This window comes from Peromyscus leucopus, chromosome 9, assembly GCF_004664715.2.
Source record: "Peromyscus leucopus breed LL Stock chromosome 9, UCI_PerLeu_2.1, whole genome shotgun sequence".
In the NCBI taxonomy this organism is placed as follows: domain Eukaryota; kingdom Metazoa; phylum Chordata; class Mammalia; order Rodentia; family Cricetidae; genus Peromyscus; species Peromyscus leucopus.
In genome coordinates this window covers 70302459-70326374 of record NC_051070.1, presented here as the reverse complement: position 1 = coordinate 70326374, position 23916 = coordinate 70302459, and the positions used below count along the sequence as shown (strand labels likewise).

Below are 23916 nucleotides of genomic sequence, written 5' to 3'. Positions count from 1 at the left end.
TTGGACTATCAGCTCCCAAATAATGACAAGGAGACTTCTTATTAAGTATGAAATCTTGGCCTTAGCTAGGGCTTGTTCCCAATTAGCTCTTATAACTTAACTCATTTATATTATTCTACATTTTGCCACGTGAAACAATACCTCTCCTGCATTCCATATATCTGACTCCCGTCATGTCTCACTTGTGAATCCCCTGCCTCAGTTTCTTCCCAGAGTTCTTTAGTGCCCAGAATTCCTGCCTATCCTTTCATACCTAGGTATTGGCTGTTGAAATCAATATTTTTTATTTTTTATTAAAAATAAAAAAAATTATTAAACCTGTCAGAAGGCACCTGAGGCAGATGAAGTAAAACAGCAACATATCTTCATACACTGTGATCAACTATCCCACAACAGTTTTTGGTGGATGTCCCTAGGAGGCCTACTCTTTTCTGAAGGAAAAGAAGGATTTTGGATCTGGGAGAGATGGGAGATGGAGCGAGAGAGTCTGGGAGGAGAGGGAGGGAAACTGCCATTAGAATATAATATATGAGAGAAGAATAAAATATAAAGGCATAGAACATGTAATGATCACATCAGAGTAACTGTCCTATTTGTTAATAAAAGTACACTCTATCTTACTGGTTAGGGACCAAAATGGAATGTTAACTTGCATTTCTGAACTCCAAAAATCTACCTCTGAGGAGTGGATGGGGGTGGAGCAGTAGAAAGGAGGTTGGCAGAGGGAACGAAGGAGAGGGGGTAGGGGAAACTCTGGTTTGTATGTAAAATAAATTTAAAAATTAATAATGAATTAATAATGAAAAAAAAACCTCAAAACTTTGGCTGTTGCTGCTCTGAGAGTGCCAGGCTCTGTGGGGGCTGATGCTTCTTCTTTTGGGGAGCAGCTGGTCTTCTTCTGCTTCCAGGGTCTCTAACTCCATACAATCCCAGGGTCATCTCAAAATGTTTCTTTCCCCACCCACTGCACTCCACCCAGACTCTCAGACAGGTCTGGTTTGAGAGGAGCCTCAGGCTCAGAAGGCTGGGAGGGAACTCTGCAGTGTCTGGCCTGGCAGGGTTCCTGGGTGGAGCTGACTGGTTGCAGGAGGAGGGACATTCAACAGCCATCCTGACACCACAGCCCAGGGCTTGGCTCCTTGCTTCTGTCTCCAGCAGCCAGACAAGCACCATGAAAAGGCTGCTGTGCTCTCTGCTGGGGCTGCTGTGCACCCAGGTTTGCTGTGAGTCTGGCTGTCCACATTCAGGGACAGAGAGGATTCTGTCAGCCCATGGAGGGTGGGGAAGCAGACCAGGAGTCCTGCAGAGCTCCCACCTTCTCAGAGGACATGGGGTGTGTTCAGGGTTCTGTGGATGCTCAGTGACCCCATCTGTGTCTCTTTCTCTGTTTCTAACCAGGGGTGAAAGGTCAACAAGTGGAGCAGAGTCCTGTGTCCTTGGTTCTGCAGGAGGGGGAGCGTGCAGAGCTGCAGTGCAACTTTTCCACCACTTTATACCAAATGCAGTGGTTTCACCAAAGTCCTGGGGGACGCCTCATCAGCCTGCTTTCCAATCCTTCTGGAACAAAGCAGAGTGGAAGACTGACGTCTACAACAGTAGTTAACGAATATCGAAGTTCTCTGTACATTTCTTCCTCTCAGACCACAGACTCTGGCACTTATTTCTGTGCTAGGGATCCACAGTGCTCCCCACACACCTGCAGCCAGTACACAAACCTTCAGCTGAGTGGGTGTGGCCCTTCCCAGTCATAAGACATCAGGAAACCACCACAGAATTTCATGCCTCGTTTAATATGTGTTTCCTGTGTTGGTAGACTTGCAACCTCAGGTAAGCTTTTGGCCTTGTAGGTTCAGGACATCGGCATATGTCTTCATTTCTCAATAGATACTGCCTCACAAAGCACAAATGTCCATCTTAGAACTAATAAAGGAGCTGAAGGGAATATTGAATCAATGTGATCATTTAAGCCACAGTGTGTTGAACTCACAAAGGATGAGGAAAAAGGGAATGAAAGACAGATGCTTCCAGGTGACGCTGCTGTGGACAGGGTTAGGGTCAGTGAGCAGAAAACAAACTGTAGCATACCAAGAACATCAAGTCACGGAAGACACAGAATGTGCAGACAGCTGGATGCTCTGTTTCCTTTCTGTAGCTATAATGAAACTCTGAGAAAAAGCTACTGAGAAGGTGGAAGGATTTACTTAGTTTTCACTTCCAAGTCATAGTCCATCATTGGTGGTTATGAAGGTAGGAACTCAAACAGATTACAACAGGAATCATGGGGTAACTCTGTTGCTAGCTCACTCACAGATTCACACTTAAGAAGCTTTCTTATGTGACCCAGGACACTTTCCCATAGAATAATGCCACCTACTGTGAGCTAGTGTCCAATCATTCAATTCATCAATTTTTTTTTTTTTAAAAAAATGGTGCTTGGAGTTTTAGTGCAATTTAATTGAATTTATAAAAGACTTCAGAGAAAGCCAAAACTATTGAATCTTCTAATTCATTATCCTGAGTTACCTTTTCATATATTTATCTTTACTCATCTTGCTTTGAACTTTTCCAGGCAGAGATCTGAACATCTTTAAGAAAGTAAAGAGAACAACGGCTATGAGAAAGTCCTCAAACATATATCTTGTTCAACTGACTTTAAGGAGATGATGTAAAGAGTCTTACAACTCAATAAAAGAGAATGAATGACTCATTCTGAAATGAGCCAGATGAGCAGACCCTGTGCACAGGAATATGTGTGTGTGATAAGGACAAATGATTAGAATGTAGTTAGGGATTGTGCTGGTTTAGTAAAGTGGTGGTTGTAGGTTCTCCTCCAAGATCCATGATTTTACTAACAGATGGAGGCCATTGCAGAAAGCCACAACCAATCAAGACGGAGAGTGGTAGTCTATTCCCAATGAGGATGTCTATAATCTAACTCCTGCACCTAAGGCTCTGGAAACACTGAAAAAAGGAAAGGGAATATGGTAAGAGCCTGAAGATGAGGGAGTTTGCTGTGAAATTGTGTCTCCTAAGAATATCAGAAGCTACACTCATGAAGACTCACAAACATGACTGCCTAAGCATGAGCTGAATAACGGTAACACAATAGACATGCTAAAGTAGATGGATAAAAGTGCACAAAGCCCCCATTCTAGACAAGGAAGTACGGGCAACTAAGGAATGTGGCAGGGGGAGACACAATATTTCCCAGAGAAGAACACACCAACTGGCTATTCATACTGATTTTTCACCCCTGAAAATGTACTTACAAATAACGTTATATAGACCAAAGAGTTTGTATTTATGTATGTAGGAATAAAGATGTATATACACGTACAACGATTAATGAAAGAATAGGCATAAATTTGAAAGACAGCATAAGGGAATATATCAGAGGTTTTGGAAGGAGGAATTGATGTGATTATATTATAATGCCAAAAAATAAAGGTAATAATAAAATATTTAGTGAAAAAAATGTTTATGGCTTAATAATCACCATATGTATAAGTGTTCTATGAGAGGGGTCAAAAAGATATGACTCATGTCAAATACAACCATCTGCTTAGTTTAGAAGCCTGATTGTGACTAATATGCATTGACTATTCCTCATTTCTTATGAAGGGCTTCTACCATTTTTTAAAACTGAGTATTTTTAGACAAGATAGAAAGATTAGGAATTTTGATGATGTGTAAAGAAAAGACTGGAGGGGGAGTAAAGACAACTCTGCCATAACTGACCAAACAAAGACAAGAAACTCCAAATCAAAAACACTGGCTCCAGAAAAAGATGCAACGCCTTTCTTTCTTCAAGGCCTGAGCTTCTAAGCTCAAGATGCTCTTGAGTGAAGACCAAATTCGTCCACAGAGGGGCAGTGCTGCTTCAGAGTAGGTGAAGTTTGTGGATCTTCCACACACACTTCAATGAGCTAGAGATTATTGTTTAAAGTAACTAAACCATTATCTCCTACGTGCTAAAGTTTAACTAGAAAAGAAAACATCTATCTAACCATTTACCTATATTATGCTTGTTTATCCTGGACCCATAGTGTTGACAAATAGGAATTTGCAAGTGAACATTAGGAAGATACATGCTGTGCTTCAAGGCCAGGGCCATCTTACCTTCTCTAGTGTACATTTCTAAGGCTGTTACTCATACTTGGTCCAATCTCTTGCCACACTAATATGACCTGTGCCTAGAATTATAATATATATCCTTTGACTGGGAAATCCACTCATGGTTTGAAACGAGCTCAATCTTCCCTATCAGGATTTTCTCTGGCTGGACCAGGAATCAGTGTCCACACTCTTTCCTCATTGTCTTGTCTAGATGCACAGGAGTCTTTTATAGACTTCTGTTTTCTGTTTTGAAGTGCTGAGACTAGGTTGAACTGTGCCTGTTGAGAAAGACACTGCAGCACTCCTATACAGCAGGCAGTCAGGCACTCAGCAAGTACACAGAACTTCTTCCTCATCCTAGTTTAGCTTTTTCAGATTTCAAGTGCTTGTGTTCAGTCATGGCATATAATATGAAATGAAAACTTCAGAAATAAGCAGTTCATTTGTTTTAAGTCACCCGATGTTCTTGGTGGAATCAGAATCCCTCAGCAGTGATGTGAAGCATATTTGTCCAGCATGTCTCTGCTGTCCATGCTACCGGTCTGTTTTCAATGAGTAGCCATCCATGTCATCAGAATGACTCTTCAGGTATCATAGTGCTGTGTGGTGCTGCAATTTAGACATGACAAAAAAATAAAGGCATGTGCTTTCCTCAAGTGCAAATGTTGAAACTTTTCATAGGTGCATATGTATGTGTAGAAAAAATACAATGTATGTGTGGCTCAGCACTACTTGTAATTTGATGCTGATGAGCATTATGGAATGTATTCACCATAGATGACCGAAGTGGAGTTTACTGGACAGATGTCTGGCTGAAAGGAGTAAAGGAAAAAGATAAGACACCAAAATGATAAAAAAAAAATTAGCAAAAACCTCTAGGATAATGAAGCATAACCTGTTTAGATAGATTCTACCTCCTCCTCCTCCTCCTCCTCCTCCTCCTCCTCCTCCTTCTCCTCCTCCTCCCCCACCTCCTCCTCTTCCTTTTCCTCCTTTTTCTTCTTGAGACAGTTTCAGGTATCCAGACTGACCTCAACCTCATTGTATATATAAAATGTCTGTCAATTTCTCATCTTTCTGCCTCAGCTTTCCAAGTGCTAGAATTACAGGTGTGTGCACCATGTCCAGTTTATACATGCTGGCAGCCAAACCAGGGTCTTGGAGTTGCCCTCTACTGACTGAACTACAACTTCAGTTCTTTTTTGGAGACTTTGTGGAACATGGATCATTGTCTGCTATTGCCCGTGATTGGACCTATGTTGACATCACATATACAACACAATCTTCTCTGAGCTGTAGCTTCCTCAGAGTCTTTTAACTCCTATTACTTAACAGCACAGAGGCTCTCTACTTCAGCAAATTCTGTTTTATCTATTCTCCACTTCCACTCAATGCCTTGTTGTTATCAACAACAAACTGATTTTAGTACTTGTATTTCATCTATAAAATTGCATATGAGGACAACACTAATGTTTATTCAAACTCAGAATGAGAACAGTCTAAATGCTGCTTTCTTGAAGATGTGTGTCCTGTGCAGGTTTTTAGGACTCTCTCACACTCATCTGAAGACCAAAGCTGTTCCAGAATAGATCAGTCTACTAACTTCTAACTTTTTTCCATAGATATAGCTTAGATTTAGTTAACCTGGCCTTTATTTTAAGAATACAGTGAAATTTACACAACTCTAACATATATGCAAAGGGCCTAGGTCAGACCCATGTAGGCTCCCTGTTGCTGACTCACTCTCTGTGGACCCCTCTGAGCCCAGATTAGTTGACTTTTCTTGTGGTGTCCTTGATACCTCTGGCTCCTACAATCCTTCTTCCCAGTCTCCCACAGCATTCCCTGAGCTCCATCTAATGTTTGGCTGTGAGTCTCTGCCTCTGTTTTCATCAGTCATTGAGTGAAGCCTGTCTGATGACAATTGGGCTAGGCACCAATCTATGAGTATGGTAGAACATCATTAGGAATAATTCCATTGACTTTTTTTCTTTACCAGCCATGTTTGTTCTATTCTAGGTCTCTGGGCTATCCAGCCTCTGTGCCGTGGTCCTCCAGGCAGTGTCAGGGTAGGCTTCCCTTCATGGTATGGCTCTCATGCTAGACCAGTCATTGGTTGACCACTCCCACAATTTCTGTGTGAACTTTAGCCCAACACATCTTGAAGGAAGGACAAATTGTTCGACTAAGGTTTTGTGGCTGATATTGTGTCCCAAACCCTTCAACTAAAAGTCCTGCCTACTTACAAGAGATGGCTTGTTCAAGCTCTGAATCCCCCATACTAGGAGTCTTAGCTAGGTTCACCATCACATATTCCTGGGAGTTTCCATTTCACTAGGTTTATAGCTCTTCCCACAGATGGCCCCCTATTCTAGTACTCTTATAGTACTCTCTTCCTCCATCCTCTCTCTACCTGATCCCTCCTGTTGCCATGCCCCATCTAGACCACTCCCCCTGCCCACCAGCGATGGTCTATTCTCTTTCCCCTTTACAGTGAGATTCATGCATCTCCCCTGCCCCCTTGAGCCTTCCTTATTATTTAGCTTCTCAGGGTCTATGGATTGTAGCATTGTTATTCTTTACTTCATGGGAGTTTTAGGGTTTCTATTACTGTGAAGAGACACCATGACCACCTCAGTTCTTATAAGGAAAACATTTAATAGGAGTGGCTTGCTTTCAGAGGTTCATTCTATTATCATCATGTCAGCTAGCATGGCAATGTGCAGGCAGACATGGTGCTGGCTACATTTTGATCGGAAAACATTAAGAAGTGGTTTGACTCACTGGGCTTGGATTGAGCATATGTGAGACCTCAAAACCTGCCTCCAAAGTGACACACTTTCTCTAACAAGGCCACATCTATTCCAACAATGCCACACTACCTGAAAGTGCCACTCCCTGAGCTCCCCAGGCTGCTGTGGCTCCCATGGTCTCCTGCTTAGCCTCAGAAACTGCAGTCCAGGGCATGTGCTGCCTTTCTTCACTCAGCAATGAGATGTGCAGAGGAGTATACCTCAGTTACCAGAAACTCATCCCTGATATTCATCTTGACCAGTTGTTTAAACTCCTAGAGAGACCTGGAGCTCTTTCAGAGACCTAGTTTCTACTTTCTCTTCTGATTGCCTTTTGGTTCATTTCATCCATTAGGATAATGGGAGTAAATGAAAGATTAAGAACTCCTATGTTCTCAATGATGATACAGCTGTAATGAAAAATTCAACCACCAATTTATGTGGCCTTAACATGCCCCTAAGTATGTAGCTGAAAGTTTTCCTATGTCCTCACTGGCCAATGGTCAGGATAAATCTCTCACTGGCAGGTCCCACAGCCACTCGGACCCAAAGCAACACACACAGGCTAATATTATTTTTAAACCATGGCCTTGGCAGGCTTATTGTTATTTAGTTCTTATATCCTAAATTAACCCATTTCTTATATCTTAGATTAACCTATAAATCTATACTTTGCCACATGGCTTGTAGCTTACTGGTACTTTTACATCTTGCTTCTTATGGAAGTGGCTGGCAGCATCAGCATCTCCTCTGCTCTATCTTTCTCCTTTCTCTCTAGTTAGAATGTTCCACCTAATCCTATTCTGCCTCACCATTGGCCAAACAGCTTTATTTATCAGCCAATCAGAGCAACACATATTCACTGCATACAGATCGACATCACTCATTGTAGTGCTTCCAGGTTATATGTATCATGTACATGTAGTAGGCTGGAGACAGAGACAGACCTGGCAAGATTATCATAAGACTGTTTTGTACAAAAAATACACAGTATTTAACTTCAGGGCAATGGTATAGAAGCTTCTATAACACGCAAAAGGTAGAGTTCTTTGTGTGGAGAAAACAGGACAACTTCTGAACAAAACTTGATGTCAGACTTTTACAAGCTAATCAGATTTTATAAAAGTGGGTTTTTTAATTAGTGTAACTTCTCTGTCTCTCTGTCTCTGTTTCTCTGTCTTCTATCTCTCTGTCTCTGTTTCTCTCTCTCTCTCTCTCTCTCTCTCTCTCTCTCTGTGTGTGTGTGTGTGTGTGTGTGTGTGTGTGTGTGTGTGTGTGTGTGTGTAAACCATGGGTTACACAACATTGGGTATTGGGTACCTTCCTCTATTGCTCTCCACATTCATTCATTCATTCATTTACGTGTTTGTTTATTTATTTATTCATTTATGTGGCAGAGGTTCTCACTGAACCTGAAGCCCACCAATTGGACTAGACTGAATGATTAGTGAGACTCCAGATTCTCCAGTCTCTGTTCCCCAGGGCTCAGATTACAAGTGTACCCACATCATCAAATTCTTATGTGGCTACTGGAGATCAACACACAGGTTCTCATGATTCACAGAAGGCAAATGACATGCCGAGCATCTGCTTAGCCTCTAAAGACTACTATTTTATTATTTATCCTGGTACAGTTTCATAGAACAAAAGCAAATGAAGGTCTTTTGGAGTTCTAATAGATGGCCTTTCCTCATGTGATTTAAAATAGCTCTGTTAATTGCAGAATTTAAATAGACCACAGCACTCAGCAAAGGAGGAAGATTTCAGATTCCATTGTTTCACAGGAAAATTAACGGATTTGTGAGTTCTTTTTTTTTAAACTTAGCATTATTACTTAAAACTTAGCCTTATTGGCTATAGAGAAGTACACATATGACAATGGTCTATCTATAAATGCATTTAAGAGACTGAGGGGAACTACCTGCTTTTAGAAAGGAGTGATATGTGACACAAAGCAATGGTGGTGAGTTAGGAAAGGAAATGCAGCAAGAGTCTGCTGAGTCCTCAGTAAACGGAGGAAAAGTGAGAAGACAGGCAAGTGGTCTGTTCCAGGGCTGGGGAACTGAAATGGAGGACAGGAAGGACAGTGAAGATGGCCTTCCTGCTTCCCAAGCCTGTGTGTACACTGGGTTCCCAGATAGACAGAGTTTGTAGCTCTTCACAGTTGCCAGGAAGGAAAGGCAAAGGGCTAGAGCAGGGGTTGCTGGGAAGGTCCACAGGAAAGAAGAAAGATGAATTTGTTGCAAGATTTTGCAGATTCTCCAGGGAATCTACTAGATTTAGTCTAGATGCTGTGGGAGTGAGTGAGGGAAATGGATGGTGCCATCCTCAAGATGAAATGATTTCTGAGAACGTTCCTAAGAGTAGCTGTGTGTAGTTGTGATTCCAGACCAACTTCCATAGAAGGTAAGATGCATGCATGAAAACATCATATCTGTATTCTCAACAAGAACTCACTGAAATGGAAAGAACATTGTCCTCTTGCAGCTGAAAGCCCATGAGAGCCTTTTCCCATATGCAGTAACCTGCACAAACAAATACTGGCCTAAGTATCTGTCTCTAAGAAAAGGAGGAGTTCCTTGATGAATGATCTGATCATTGTGCAATATGTGAGTGGATTAGTAAATATGGTTCTAGACAGAATGTGTTACACAAATACACACACTTATATATGAACACATCACATATATACATCCACATATGGAAACACAACATTTATACATGTATATATATGCAGAATTTACATAGGCTACATTAGATCTAAATACAAAAACAGCCTCACCACTGTGTGCAAATGCCATACTTGATATCTCAGTACTAGAAGGCACTTGATACAATGTATTTCTGTTTTACATGTCTGAGTACTTCACAGGTCAAAGAACATTTGAGCAGAGGCTTCACTGGCTAAGGATACAATCACAAGGTGGTAGTAGACCTCAGCTGCTGGGGAGAATGCAGAGGATTCACTTCCTTGTGCTGATTGTGCAGGCTTAGGGCAGAAGCCCAGCCTTTTTCTTAGTGGCTGAGTGGATGACTCAAGAGGTAGAATTGTTCCTGAGAAAGAACAACACCCTGGTTGCTGTAGCTGACCTGCTAGTCATCACGATCTACACTGGATCTTAATTTAATTGTAAGAACAATGAAAACACATTTCCCCCCTTTATTCATAACCTTGTGGCTGCAGCTGGATGGTGAGTTAAGATTTTAAGGACACAGAATATTCTGTGAGCATTTCTGAGACATCCAGGAGGGACTTAGTCAGGTTTACTCTAGTTACTGTTAGATAAAGAGAATCCAGGACAGTGATGACATGACAACCATTCATCCATTTGCATCTTTCTGCACAGGAGTGAGCCAAGGTGAGCAGGTGGAGCAGCATCCTTCCACCCTGAGAGTCCAGGAGGGAGCCAGCGCGGTCATCAACTGCACTTATGTAGACAGTACCTCAGACTACTTCTCTTTGTATAAGCAAGGACCTGGAGAGCATCCTCAGCTTGCCATTGACATTCGTTCAACTGTGGAAAGAAAGCAGGAGTAAAGACTGATCATTTTACAGGATAAGAAAGGCAAACACCTCTCCCTGCACATCACAGATACCCACCGAGCTGGAGACTCTGCCATGTACTTCTGTGCTGCAAGTACACACTGCAGCCTGTCCTCAAACCTGCCATGGGGCCTGGAGCCCCATCCACATCTTGTCACAGGCCTTCCAGTGCATTTGACAGTCGTTAGTTGGTAAGTGCCAACTGCACTGTAGACATTAAAAAACACAAAACAAGAAAGCTTGTTTCAAGTCACTCCAAACAATTTAGGACAGTTTTTCCATTTTTAAAAATTGAAATAGAGTTATGCCATTCCCTTTGCCTGGCTGCTGCACATTGTGATTGTCACAGTGCTTCACAGAACTCACTGTGCTTCAGAGAAGAAGAGGCTATGGCACACTCAGCCCCAGGTAGGACATCTACATCACACACCCTCCTCCGAAGGTCAGAGGTCACTGAGGAAGCAGAGGTGGAAAGACTGTAAAGCCATAGGTGAAGGATGACTACAAGGAGACAGTGTTTTCTGGACTCAGCAGGGAGGCTGCGCACATGGACTCACAAAGGTTGGCAGCACACATAAGACTTGCAAAGGATCAGGCCAGATGCAATTGCAGTAGGGCAGAGGGAAGGTGGGCGTCCCTCCCTTAGCTACAGAGGTAGAAGCAGTCCATAGCTGCTGGGAGAGTGAAACACATTTCTTCAAAGGTGCAGCCCCTGGTGCATAGACCACACTCCACTGAACGCCACACATCCAATAGTACATGGGAAGGACAATCTAAAACTCAAACCTTGAGGTGTCTGTTTTAAAAGGAAGGGAATTGGGTTGGTAGGGAAGAGTAGATGGATGTAGCAGGAGTATAGGGAACAGATGAATACAAACAAATTTCATTGCATAACATTCCCCAGGAACTAATAAAATGAGAAAAAAGAAGATAAATTTTATCAGTTGGTAGGTGTATATGTATGTATACACATGTATGTATATTATGTTGTGCATATTCAGCACACAAAATAAAATAACATACACGTAATTCAGTAACACTGGTGATTTCAGACACCCAATGTGAACTTGAGTCCTGACTCCTTGGGGTTAGGTTTCAGGTTTATTCAGTGTATTGCACAGACATCTATGGTGCAGTTTGAAGGGCAATCAGCAGAGGGCACTGTCTCTTCAGTTGTGGTTAATGTCTGCATCCAGGTGGTGGCTTCACATGACAGACTGTCACTGTGTAGAAGGAGGCCCTTGTTTATGAGTTTCAGTAAGGTCCTGCAGGAGACTTGTCCTGTGAGTTTGGTGCACTCAAGAACCAAGTGTCATTTTCTTCTATGAACATGCTTCCTGACACCTGCTCAGTTCTGCTGCTCCTCTTCATGCTCAGTAAGTTACTTTTCCTAAGTGTTGATGATGTCATTTTCTTACAACTATGGAAGTCTTTTTCTTTTACCTCATATAATAAAGTGATTTCTTTTTTTATTTATTTTCAGAGAGGAGCAATGGAGACTCAGTGACCCAGACAAAAGACCTGGTCACTGTCACAGAAGGGTTGCCTGTGATGATGAACTGCACCTATCAGACTACTTACTCAACAACTACTACCCTTTTCTGGTATGTGCAATATCCCAACAGAGCCCCTCAGCTACTCCTGAAGAGCTTCACAGACAACCAGAGGACAGAGCACCAAGGGTTCCAGGCCACTCTCCAGAAGAGCAGCAGCTCCTTCCACCTGCAGAAGTCCTCAGTGCAGCTGGCAGACTCTGCCCTGTACTACTGTGCTCTGAGTGCCACAGTGAGGGGACTGCAGGGGAAGCTGCACACAAACCCAGGGTGCAGAAGGCTGAGGGGAGCACCCTGAGAGGGAGGGCTAATGCCTTCTCTAAGTGGGGTTTACCCAGCCTGCTGATAACATCAACAAATCTCAGGTCAAATTTATAGAAAACTAGGAATCAGTGGATACTCTGACAGGATAGGATGGAAGTCATTGCTAGAGACAACTCAGGCTTTGATCCCTAGAAATAGTGTTCTCTCCCTAAGTGGAAAATCTCTCTCAGAAAACACCTCCAGGAAAACCTTGACATGGAATTTATCTCTACCAAGATGTCTTTCAAAATTTAGTGATTTAAATTATCCAACAATCTTCTGTTCTCACCCCACAAATGTATGACCCAAGGAGGAACACATACTCTAGTCTTTAAAAACCTGCGTCAGTCTCACTCCACAAGTAATTTAGATTCTTCCTCTCCTTGGTCCATTTTACAAGGAGTTCAGCCTAATCTCCTGTCTTAGTTACTTGTCAATTGCTCTGAAGAAACAACATGACCAAGAAAACTTATAGAAGAAAGCATTTAATTTGGGGCTTGATATAGTTTCACAGGGTGAGTCCTTGACCATCATGGTGGGGAGCATAGTAGAAGACAGACAGGCATGACCCTGGAGCAGTAGCTGACAGCTTACATCTGATCACAAGGACGGGACAGAGAGAAGGAGCTTTGGGACTGGCTTGGGCTTTGAGATTCCAAAGCCAACCACCAGTGACACACCACCTCTAACCAGGCCACACCTCCTGATCCTTCCTAAACACTCTACCTACTGAGGAAATGTTCAGATATTGGAGCCTATGGGGCCATTCTCATTCAAATCACCACACTCCCCAAGAGCCTTCACTTAGTGAGGCTGCTCAGGAAACAGAGCTGTGGGAGCTCTGAAGATTGTGCACGGAGAGGCAGATTCTCTCCTGTCCTACACAATGCACAGGAAGCAGGCTGGTTATAAAAGACTCTGTCCAGAAAGCCCTCCCCCCTTAATGTCCACTCTCATCTGCCATTGGACTTAAATCCTGAGGACATGGTGTAGTCACTCGCCTGGGATTAGAGGTAAATTCTCTGATAATTCTTCTGCAATATGGGAAAGGAAGCCAAGGTTTTGTTTCATCTCAATTCTGGAAACAAAATACTGGTTTAAAGTAAAATCCACTAGCATTCATATTTATCTCTCTGTAAAGGAAGAAAGATCTGAAATCAAAGACCTTGGTGTCTCTCAAGAAAGATTCATGTTTGTGTTAAAAAAGACTAACAAAGTAGTATTTGCTATCTCACTGGTTAGGGAGCAAATAGGATGTCTTACAGCATTTTAAACTTCAAAAACTGCTTAAATGGCACAGCATAGAACACAATTTCTCAGAAGAGTGCTTGTCAAACCTAGAATGAATTCCAAATCTAGTAAAACAAAACAAAACAACAACAACAACAAAAAAACAACCAAGTGTCAGGCATGGGAAACATCTCTTCAAGTTGTTAGTCAGGGACTTCAAGAGACTTCAAATAAATTAGACTATTGCCATTGCCTTTGATTGCCCTCATAGAATTTGAAGGTATGACCTTCATGTATTTCAGACATAGGACTTGGAGGAACTTAACTAGAAATGACCTGAAGACTCTTCCCTGAGGACGAGTTCTCATAGTATGTGAAGGTGCCACGTAAGATTCCAAGAGAGAAAAGCAATAAATAATCCTACCAAGTTGTGTAAAGACTATGAACCAAAGCAATGACCACCATGGCAAGATATTCACAATGATGCATATGGGGGCCTGGGGGACCATCCTCCAGCAGTGCAGGGATCAAAGTGAATCCATGGAGTCAGGAAGTACTATGATGTTTTTATCTGGGGGGTAGGAAAAAGACATTCAGACACTCATTGGATGGTTTCCTTCAGACATTTTCTTCATTCTTCTTTTGTATTCTCTCCTTCTATTTTATATATTTCCTTTTTATCTCTATCCAGAAATGTCTCTTCTGTCTCTTTTGATGTTTTCCCTCTTACTCTGTCTTTATTCTTCCTTATTCTCTCATTCTTGATGTTTTCCTTCTAACTCTATCTTTATTATTGATGCTTTTCTTCTAACTCACTTTAATTCTATCTTTATTCTTTCTCTTACAGCTTATATACCCCAGCAAAACCTTCCAGGCAATATAAAAGTGACAATATGGTTATATTCTGTTTTTCAAGTTAATTATTACAATGAATACAAGTGAAAAAAACAGCATGTTTTCCATACCCCCTACATGATTAAACATTTTACATATTACAGGTGAAAAACAAATTATCCCAAGGACCCACATACATTCATACCCAAGCAACTTGTTATAGATTAACAGAGTGTATGCAAGCAAGATATTCCTTTACTGTCATGCTGCATTTTGCAGTTACAAAGAAAGGACCAATCACTTCATTACTTATCTTGAAAGATATTCTTATAAGAAATCTTAAAAGAATCACAATTGTAAACTTTTACATATGAAAAAGAATCATTCAGTTCTACTTGAAATCTTTAGAGTATGTATCCACTCGTTAATAGTTTTTTATATCAGGAGATTGAGAGCAGAAATGGGTATTAATTAATCATCACCTTTGGTTATCAACCAAGTAAAATAAGCAAGAAAGGCACATCAGATAATGATAATTGGACTGCTTTGTTCTTGTTCCCCGACCTTTATGAGTTCCTCATTCAACTATGTGCTTTTCTAAAACTTTAGATGGTCTTCTTGGTTTTTCACCTCAAAGCTACTTGAGCAAAACATTTTAGTCTAGGTTTAAGTTATTTTCAAAGCTTTGTTTCAGCTATGATGCCCCCAAAACCTGTGAACACATCTCCCAACATTAAGATTAATAGAATTTAAGCTAGCTGGGCTACTGGGACTCAATTATTTTTCTTAATTGTTAACCTAAACTACAATATATGGCTCCTCAATGGAAATTCATGTGTTCTAGTTGTGTTACACTTTCTTGTTTTATTTTTTTATCATAAAAACTCTTTTTAAACTAACATTATTATTATTATCCATAAGACAGAACAGCTTAAGAAGAAATAATCTTCACAATAATCCACAGGTAAGAATGCCCAATACAATGGGGTATTTCCATGAGATAAGCATACTACATTACAGGCAGTGGGGATCTCCCTATACTCCATCCACACCGTGCCAGATATCAGAGAAAGATGTAAGTGGCAAACATGAAGGCACAGCGGGAGCAGAAGACCCTCTAGAGTCTTAGGGCCTCTCTTATCTGAAATTCACCCATCAGGGATTCACCTCCTGGTGGCCTGACATCCTGAAGTCAACTGCCCTTTGTTGCTCCTCTGACACAGCAATGGGCAGGTGCAATAGTAGCACTTTTATCTTTGAGGAAACTAATATATGCCTTATAGAAGTCAAGGCTTGCTAAATACTTACAATACCATAAACCTAGTTAACTACCCATGACTGGAGATGTCATAGAACCTGGAGGAGAACCTACTATAGCCACTTTCCTAAATCAATGTAGCTTCTAACTATATACTAAATACTCATAATTATACACTGCTGGAGTCCAGCTACAGCAGGTCAGGGAAAGTGGAGAGGAGATATGCAGTCAGAGGCTAAATACACACAGAATTCATATCTGAGGGAGCAAAACTTAATTTTCATGTCTGTTTTTCTCTTAACCATTTTATGCCACCTACGACAAAAATCTCTATGCAAGAAGAAAATTACCTCACAGCTGCAAGTTACATATTTTCCAAAATCAAATTAAAATCCTTACTAAGGAAGAAATCACATTATGATCACAAGTTACATGCTTTATGAGATGCCCACATGTAATTAACCATAATCCTTTGTATTAATTTACCAACTATAACACCTTCACCCTAAAGTTATGATTCTTTTATTATTGATTAAGTTTTAAGCAAGCCAAATATATTTCAGCCAGTTCCTGTGTACTGGCAGGCAGCAGTTTGTGGTTATAGTGTAGGAGATTTTCATCCTTATTTGATTCCACAGAACCTTAATCTAGTGGTCTAGCTAACCATCAATTTTTCTTTACACACAGTAAGGTTATTTAATTTCCTTTCACAACTTTGTTTTCTCAAAGTGCACATTGAAACCTGAGATTAATTCTGTAAGCTACATGACCAAGGAACTCAGACCTAACCTTGGATGTAGGAACATAATTGCCTTCTTTAATCATCAGACTATTTTTCCACAGACAGAATTCATGTTTCTATAATGCATGAAACTTCCTTGTTTTCATCAGCTGGTCTCACATCTCTAAGCTCCATTGCTCTATAAAAACCATCTTTTTTATGATCTGCAATTAAATTGCCCAGTGAGGAGTGGGATTTTCCCATAAAACAATCATACTATACTTGATACAGTGGGATTCTCCCAATCAGCAACTATACCATGACAAATCCAGTAAGGACAAGATAGCAGCAAGCAGGAGAAGGGCCAGCAGAAGTAAGGGGCTTTATGGAGACACCCCCACTGGGGGCTTTTCCTCTCCAGAGCACACTCATCCTAGCTGTGCTCACTGGTGAGTGTTACTCGATAAGCTTCATTGGTGACTGCAGCCCCTCCTACATGGCCACCACCAATACACACAGATAAGTGTAGTTCTAAACCCTAATGAAAGAAGCTTCACTTTTAAGCAGAGAGTGGCTACTACAGTCATTGACAACTGCTCAAAAAGCAGAGAATAAGTGGCTGTAAGGTCTCTAGTCCCATTAATACATCTAAAATGCAATTGCTACACCTTTGGCCAGAGAACACCATAGAAAAGGAGCAGGAGGGATTGTAAGAACCAGAGGACCAGGACACCAGCTGAGAGGATGACATAAGGGAGAAAACTTATTCATTGCCAATGTGAATACAAATGGGCACAAACAATATGGAAATCAGTATGGAGGTTCCTCCAATTGGTGAATCAGCATCTATAACAAGATCTATCTATAGCACTCTTCAGAAATTAACCAAAAAATTCTACACCTTTCCACAGAGATTCTTGCTCTTCCATGTTCACTGTTGCTCTATTCATAATCACTGGGAATTGGAAACACTCTAGATGTCCATCAACTGATGAGTGAACTGTGACAATGTGGTACATTTGCATAGTGGGGTATTCCTCAGCACATAAGAAAATGAAATTATAAAATTTTCAGGTAAATGGATGGAAATGTAAAGAGTCATTCAGAGCAAGATAACCCAGACCAACAAAAACAGAGTATTTTCTCAAGTATGTGGGTGCTAGCTTTAAATATGTGTGTTTTATTTGAAATATCCATAGATGTTAGGTGTCAATAAGAGGCCATGAGGGAGGAGGGGATCTTCAGAGGAAGGGAAACAAAAAAACTTCCATAGAAGGAGAAATGGAAGGGGCAGGATTTATAGAGCTGGGGATGAGAGGGCAGGGTAGAGGGAGGAATGTGGGGGAAGGATAACTGACACTAAAGACATTTTGAACAAAACAGTGTGGAAAACCTCTTATAGAGAAACTTCCTGAAACACATGCTCCAACCAAAGATGAGCCTAGAAATCACTTGTGAGGATAGACACACACTTCGAAGGCAGTTTGACATGACCATTTAGCAAAATAACCTAATAGTAGTTTCCTCCTGGTACCCATGACCTCTTGAACCATGGGATTTTTGGCCATGTCACAGTACTAGGCATGAATTCCCTCCTGTTGAGGAGGCTTCTAATCCAATCAGAAAGCATTGCTATTCTGTAGCAGTCAGGCCACTGCTGCACCACTGAGCACATACTACCTGGAAGTTCAGCACTGTAGCATGCAGGGTCCAGCTCTGGTAAATCCTGAGTACTTTCCCAGCAGCCTGCACAGGCCCTTCCAACGCAATGAACACAAGCTAGCGAGGTGGACTTCCCCCAGTCAATTCAAGGCTTGTTTCTCTATGTCATACAGCATAGAATGTGTTGTCTTTAGCCATAGGCTCTCACCATCTAGTTATAGTGGGTGACCAAGAACCATGACAATGTCCAGTGTTGTTTTCTGTACCTGAGTGAGCTGCTTCCTGCAAACCTTGGTGAACTTCCTGTGCATCCTGGGGCTCCAAGTAGCCCTACTGTTCACTGTCACTCTGCTTTAGGCCCTCATCCACAGAAAGACCACTGTGCTGTTTCAGTCTGAACAGAGATCCCTCCTTTAGGCTCAGTTCTTCCACACTGTACTGATGCTACAAGAGGATGCAGAGCCCAGCTGGTCCCAGCTGGTGCCCGAGCCTGAAGGCTGCAACTTGTAGCAGCTGCTCTGGAGCTGAGGGGCAACTACTCATCTCTGGTCTCTCGGGGTCCTTTCATGCATATGTAACAGCCTCATAATGGATCTCCAGAGCCTCCTGAAGCTCACACCAGGATGTCATCCTGTCTCGGGCATGGAGGACTTTCAGACTGAGTGCAGGAAGGATGGAAACTCATTCCACCTGAGGACCCCCTGACAGCAGGACTGAGGGAGCTGGGTGCTCCTCTGTCCTAAGTCACAAGGACAGAGCTGGACATAAACCACCTGAGATAGCAGAGTAAGAGACCAGGGCCTCAGCCTCAGACCCTCTCAGGGAGTTGACACATTCAGTGAGGTCAACAGTACAGAGAAAGTGGAATCTTGGGAATTGCTTCATTCCTATGGGACTCTTTGTTGTCATTTACTTGCTTCTCGTTTTGCAAAGATCAGATTTCTCCTTCAGCAGAATTTTGACTCAGGCAAAAAATTATGCATTTTTAAAACCTCTGTTGAAATTTCACCCAAGTTATCCTATAGGACTGGAGGACAGTGATTGCTCTAGTATTTTGACACTCCGAAGGGCTGAGATGGCTGTGAGTTATTTTTGAGGAGATTTTGTGTCTACATTTCATTTCCAGTCTCATTTCTCAAGCAATTGTCTTTGTAGTGAAAACTTTGAAATGCATTCCTCTACTGTTATGAACTCAAGTGCATTGTTCCCAGCAGTCACCATGTGCAGTAGCACACCACCGCTGCTGCCCCTGTCGCTCTGGAACACAGCACTCCTATATTGGTTTTCCCAATCTACTTCCTTCTTATGTGGTCATACATTTAACAACATTAAAACCAACCTTGACTGTTGCAGGCTTGTTCCAATTGTTAAAATGCATTCCAAAACCATGAAACCATTACACATATACTTTACAATTATGTTCCCATTTCTTTTTCTACTGCGGTAATTTCACTTGAGTTATTTCACAGGTGAAGATTCTTTTTCATTTTTAAAAATGTGTAGGAGAGTGGATCTGTGCAAATATGTGGTACATGTGCACAGGTTCTGAGGAGAACAGAAAAGAGCATCAGGTCCCCTGGAGTTACAGGCAGCTGTGAACCACCCATGGAGATGCTGGGGAGGGAACTAAGGCTTCCTGGAAGGACAAGGACCCTTATCTGCTGAGCCATCTCTCAAGCCCCAGTAAAGGGTTTTTAGTCAGAACATGCTCTTGTTTCCTGAGTTAATACTTTAGTTGATTCTTCTCTGAGTATGCCAGGCTTTGTGGGGCTGAGGCTTGTTCTCTTTGGGAGGAGCTGCTCCTCTTCTGCTTCCAGGATCCCTAACTCCATACAACCCCCCTGTTATCTCAAAATGTTCTTTTCATCCCACTGCACTCCACCCAGACTCTCAGCCAGGTCTGGCTTGGGAGGAGCTTCAGGCTCAGAAGGCTGGGAGGGAACTCTGCAGTGTCTGGCCTGGCAGGGTTCCTGGGTGGAGCTGACTGGTGGCAGGAGGAGGGACATTCAACAGCCATCCTGACACCACAGCCCAGGGCTTGGTTCCTTGCTTCTGTCTCCAGCAGCCAGACAAGCACCATGAAGAGGCTGCTGTGCTCTCTGCTGGGGCTGCTGTGTACCCAGGTTTGCTGTGAGTCTGGCTGTCCACATTCAGGGACAGAGAGGATTCTGTCAGCACATGGAGGGTGGGGAAGCAGCTCAGGAGTCCTGCAGAGCTCCCACCTTCTCAGAGGACATGGGGTGTGTTCAGGGTTCTGTGGATGCTCAGTGACCCCATCTGTGTCTCTTTCTCTGTTTCTAATCAGGGGTGAAAGGTCAACAAGTGGAGCAGAGTCCTGTGTCCTTGGTTCTGCAGGAGGGAGAGCGTGCAGAGCTGCAGTGCAACTTTTCTACCATAGTAGCACAAGTGCAGTGGTTTCACCAAAGTCCTGGAGGACGCCTCGTAAGCCTGCTTTCTAATCCTTCTGGAACAAAGCAGAGTGGAAGACTGACGTCCACGACAGTCACTCGGGAACGTCGCAGCTCTCTGTACATTTCCTCCTCCCAGACCACAGACTCAGGCACTTATTTCTGTGCTATGAGTGCACAGTGCTCCCCACACACCTGCAGCCAGTATACAAACCTTCAGCTGGGTGGGTGTAGGCCTTTTCCAGTCACAAGACATCAGAATTTCATCACAGAACATCTGCTTGATTTAATATCCCTTTTCTGTATAGGTAGAATTTTGAGTTTTAATCTCAGGTAAGGTTTTGGCCATGTAGCTTTGGGTCTTTAAATTCTCAGTATATATAATCCCTCTTGAATCATAAACGTCCATCTTAGAAGTAACTAGGAAGCTGATGGGAAGACTGAATCAATGTGATCATTTAAGACGCAGTGTGCTGAACTCAAAAAGGATGAGGAGAAAGGGAATGAAAGGCAAAGTCTTCCAGGTGACCCTGCTGTGGTGGTCAGGGTCAGTGAGGAGAAAACAAACTGTAGCAACAGCAAGAACTTCAAGTCATGGAAGACACAGAGTGTGCAGACAGCTGGATGCTCTGCTTCCTTTCTGTAGCTATGATGAAACTCTGAGAAAAAGCTACTGAGAAGGTGGAAGGATTTATTTAGTTTTCACTTCCAGGTCATAGTCCATCCTTGGTGGTTATCAAGGCAGGAACTCAAACAGGAGATTACAACAGAAATCATGGAGGAACTCTGTAGCTAGTTAACTCACAGATTCACACTTAAGAAGCTTTCTTATGTGACCCAGGACTCTTTCCCACAGAATGGTGCCACCTACAGTGGGTTGGTCTCCGTTTACTTCATTAGTTAAAAAAAAAAATGATGCTTGGAGTTTTAGTGCTATTTTATTGAATTTTTAGAAGATGTTGGGGATATCCAAGGTATTGAATCTTATAATTTATTATTTTGAGTTACCCTTATATATTTAACTTTAATCATCATTGCTTTGAAGTTAATCTGATGTCTTTAAGGAAACAAAGAGAACAACGGCTATGAGAAAGTGCTCAGATATATACCTTGTTCAGATAACTTTAAATAGAAGATCTAAAAAGTCTTACACCACAGTAAAAGAAAATGAATGGTTCATTCTAAAATGAGCCAGATGAGCAGACCCTGAACAAAGGAATATGTGTGTGCGATGAGGACAAATAACTGGAATGTAATTAGGGGTTGTGCTGGTTTAGTAAAGTGGTGGTTGTAGGTTCTCCTCCAAGTTCCGTGACTTTGCTAGTAAAAGGAGGCCATTGCAGAAAACCATGACCAATCAAGATGCAGAGTTGCAGAGTCTTGTCCCAATGGCGATCTCTACAATGTAACTCCTGCACTAAAGGCTCTGGAAACATCGACAAAAGGGGAGGGAATATGATAAGAACCAGAAGATCGGGGAGTTTGCTGTGAAATTGTGTTTCCTAAGAATGTCAGAAGCTACACCCCTGAAGACACACCAACATGACTGCCTAAGCATGAGCTGAACAAGAGCAACACAATAGACATGCTAAGGTGGGTGGAGGAAAGTGCACAAAGCCTCGGTCCTAGACAAGGAAGTACTGGCACCTAAGGAATGCTGGTAGTGGGAGAAACAGTACTTCCCAGAGAAGAGTTTACTGATTGGTTATCCAGTAAAGACTAGTCAGCCTAGAAACTATACTTACAAGTAACATTGTACAGATGAGCAGGTTGTATTTATATATTTAGAAATAAATGTGTTTATACATACTTGTGTAACAACCATTAAAGAAAGAAGAGTCCATGAAGTTGAAAGAGAGCAAGGAGGGGAATTTAGTAAGTTTGGGAAGGAGGGATTGATATGAATATATTATAATCTCAAAAATAAAAAAATGGTAACAGTGAGTGAAAGAAAAATAAACTTTATGGTTTAATAATCACCATGTGTACAATCAGTCTATATAAGCAGTCAATAAAATATGACTCATATGAAATCCAAACATTTGTTTATTTTATTTTATAAGCTTTTTTGTAAATAACAAGCATTGCCATCTCTTTTTGTCTTATGACTGACTTCTCTCTTTCTGTAGAATGAAGTAGTTTTAGGTAGAACAGAAAGATGGGGAATCATGAGGATGCATGGAGAAAAGGCTGGAAGGAGGAGGAAAGAAAACTATGCTATAGCTGACCTCAACAAAGACAAAATCACTTTCCATTTCAAAAATATTGGCTCCAAAGAATCAATACCTTTCTTCAAGGCCTGGGTGTCTAAGCTCAGGACACTGCTGAGTGAAGACCTCATTTGTCCACAGAGGGGCAGTGCTGCTTCAGAGCAGGTGAAGGATGTAGCTCTTCCACACACGTTCACTAAGCTAGGGATGATGATTTAAAACAACAAAACCGTTATCTCCTGCTTAAGTTTAACTAGAGAAGAAAATATGTATCTGCCTAGCCATTTACCTATATTATACCTGCTTATCCTGGGCCCATAGTGTGGACAAACAGGAATTTGCAGGTAAACACTATGAAGGTACATGCTATCCTTCAAGGCTGGGACCACATCACCTACTCTAATGTACATTTCTAAGGTTGTCACCCACACTTGGTATAATCTCCTGACACAGTGATATGACCTGTGCCTGGAATTATATTGTGTACTCTTTCCACTGGGAAATCTACTCATGATTTGAAACCAGTTCAATATTATCCTCCATCAGGATCTTCTCTGACTGGATCAGGAAGCAGTGTCCACACCCTTCCTTCATCGTTTTGTCTAGACACAGGTGTCTTCAATAGGCTTCAGTTTTCTATTCTTGAGTGCTGAGACCAGAATGAAGAATAGAACAATGTGTGTCATGAAAGACACCTGAGCACTCCTGTAGAGTAGGCATTTAAGCACTCAGCAAATACACAGAATTTCTTCCTCGTCCTCTTTAACTTTTTAAGTTTTCAAGTCTCTATTTTCAGTCATTTGATATTTTAATATCTAATGAAAACTTCAAAAATAAGCAGTTCATTTGATATGAACGCCTGTCCTTCCTGGTAGTATCAGAGATCCCCCACCACTAATTGTGAGCATCTTTGTCCAGCATCTCCCTGATGTCCATGCCACTGGTCTGTTTTCACTGAGCAGCCATCTGTGTCATCAGAAAGACTGTGTAGGTATCAGTGCTGTGTGGTGCTGCAATTCATGTACTTCTTTTCAGTGAAAGGGTTAAAGCTTTCTGGAGGTGCATATGTATGTACAGGAGAAAACAATGTGTGTGTATTTTTCAGCACTATTTGTGATTTGAGGCTAAACTATTTGATGTCTGAAACATCGTGGAATGTATTCACCATAGATGATGGAGGTAGTGTATGCTGGATAGATGTCTGACTGAAGGGAGTAAAGGAAAAAGACAAGACACCAAAATGTAAAAAGAGGAACAAAAAATGGCTAGGATGCTGACATATAAT

General features: G+C 41.8%; 1 pseudogene and 2 gene segments (V, D, J or C); all 3 read left to right on the top strand.

Annotated features, from left to right (window-relative positions):
- Positions 1–1047: 1047 nt before the first annotated feature.
- LOC114684583 lies at positions 1048–10446 on the top strand. The segment is given in 4 exon segments: positions 1048–1223; positions 1399–1729; positions 1814–1827; positions 10256–10446. Coding segments are annotated over 4 exon segments (588 nt in total).
- A 1248-nt stretch (positions 10447–11694) lies between these two features.
- On the top strand, positions 11695–12383 carry LOC114684592 (annotated as a pseudogene).
- A 7643-nt stretch (positions 12384–20026) lies between these two features.
- Positions 20027–22555, top strand: LOC114684591. The segment is given in 3 exon segments: positions 20027–20143; positions 20319–20645; positions 22551–22555. Coding segments are annotated over 3 exon segments (384 nt in total).
- The last annotated feature ends 1361 nt before the right edge of the window (positions 22556–23916 follow it).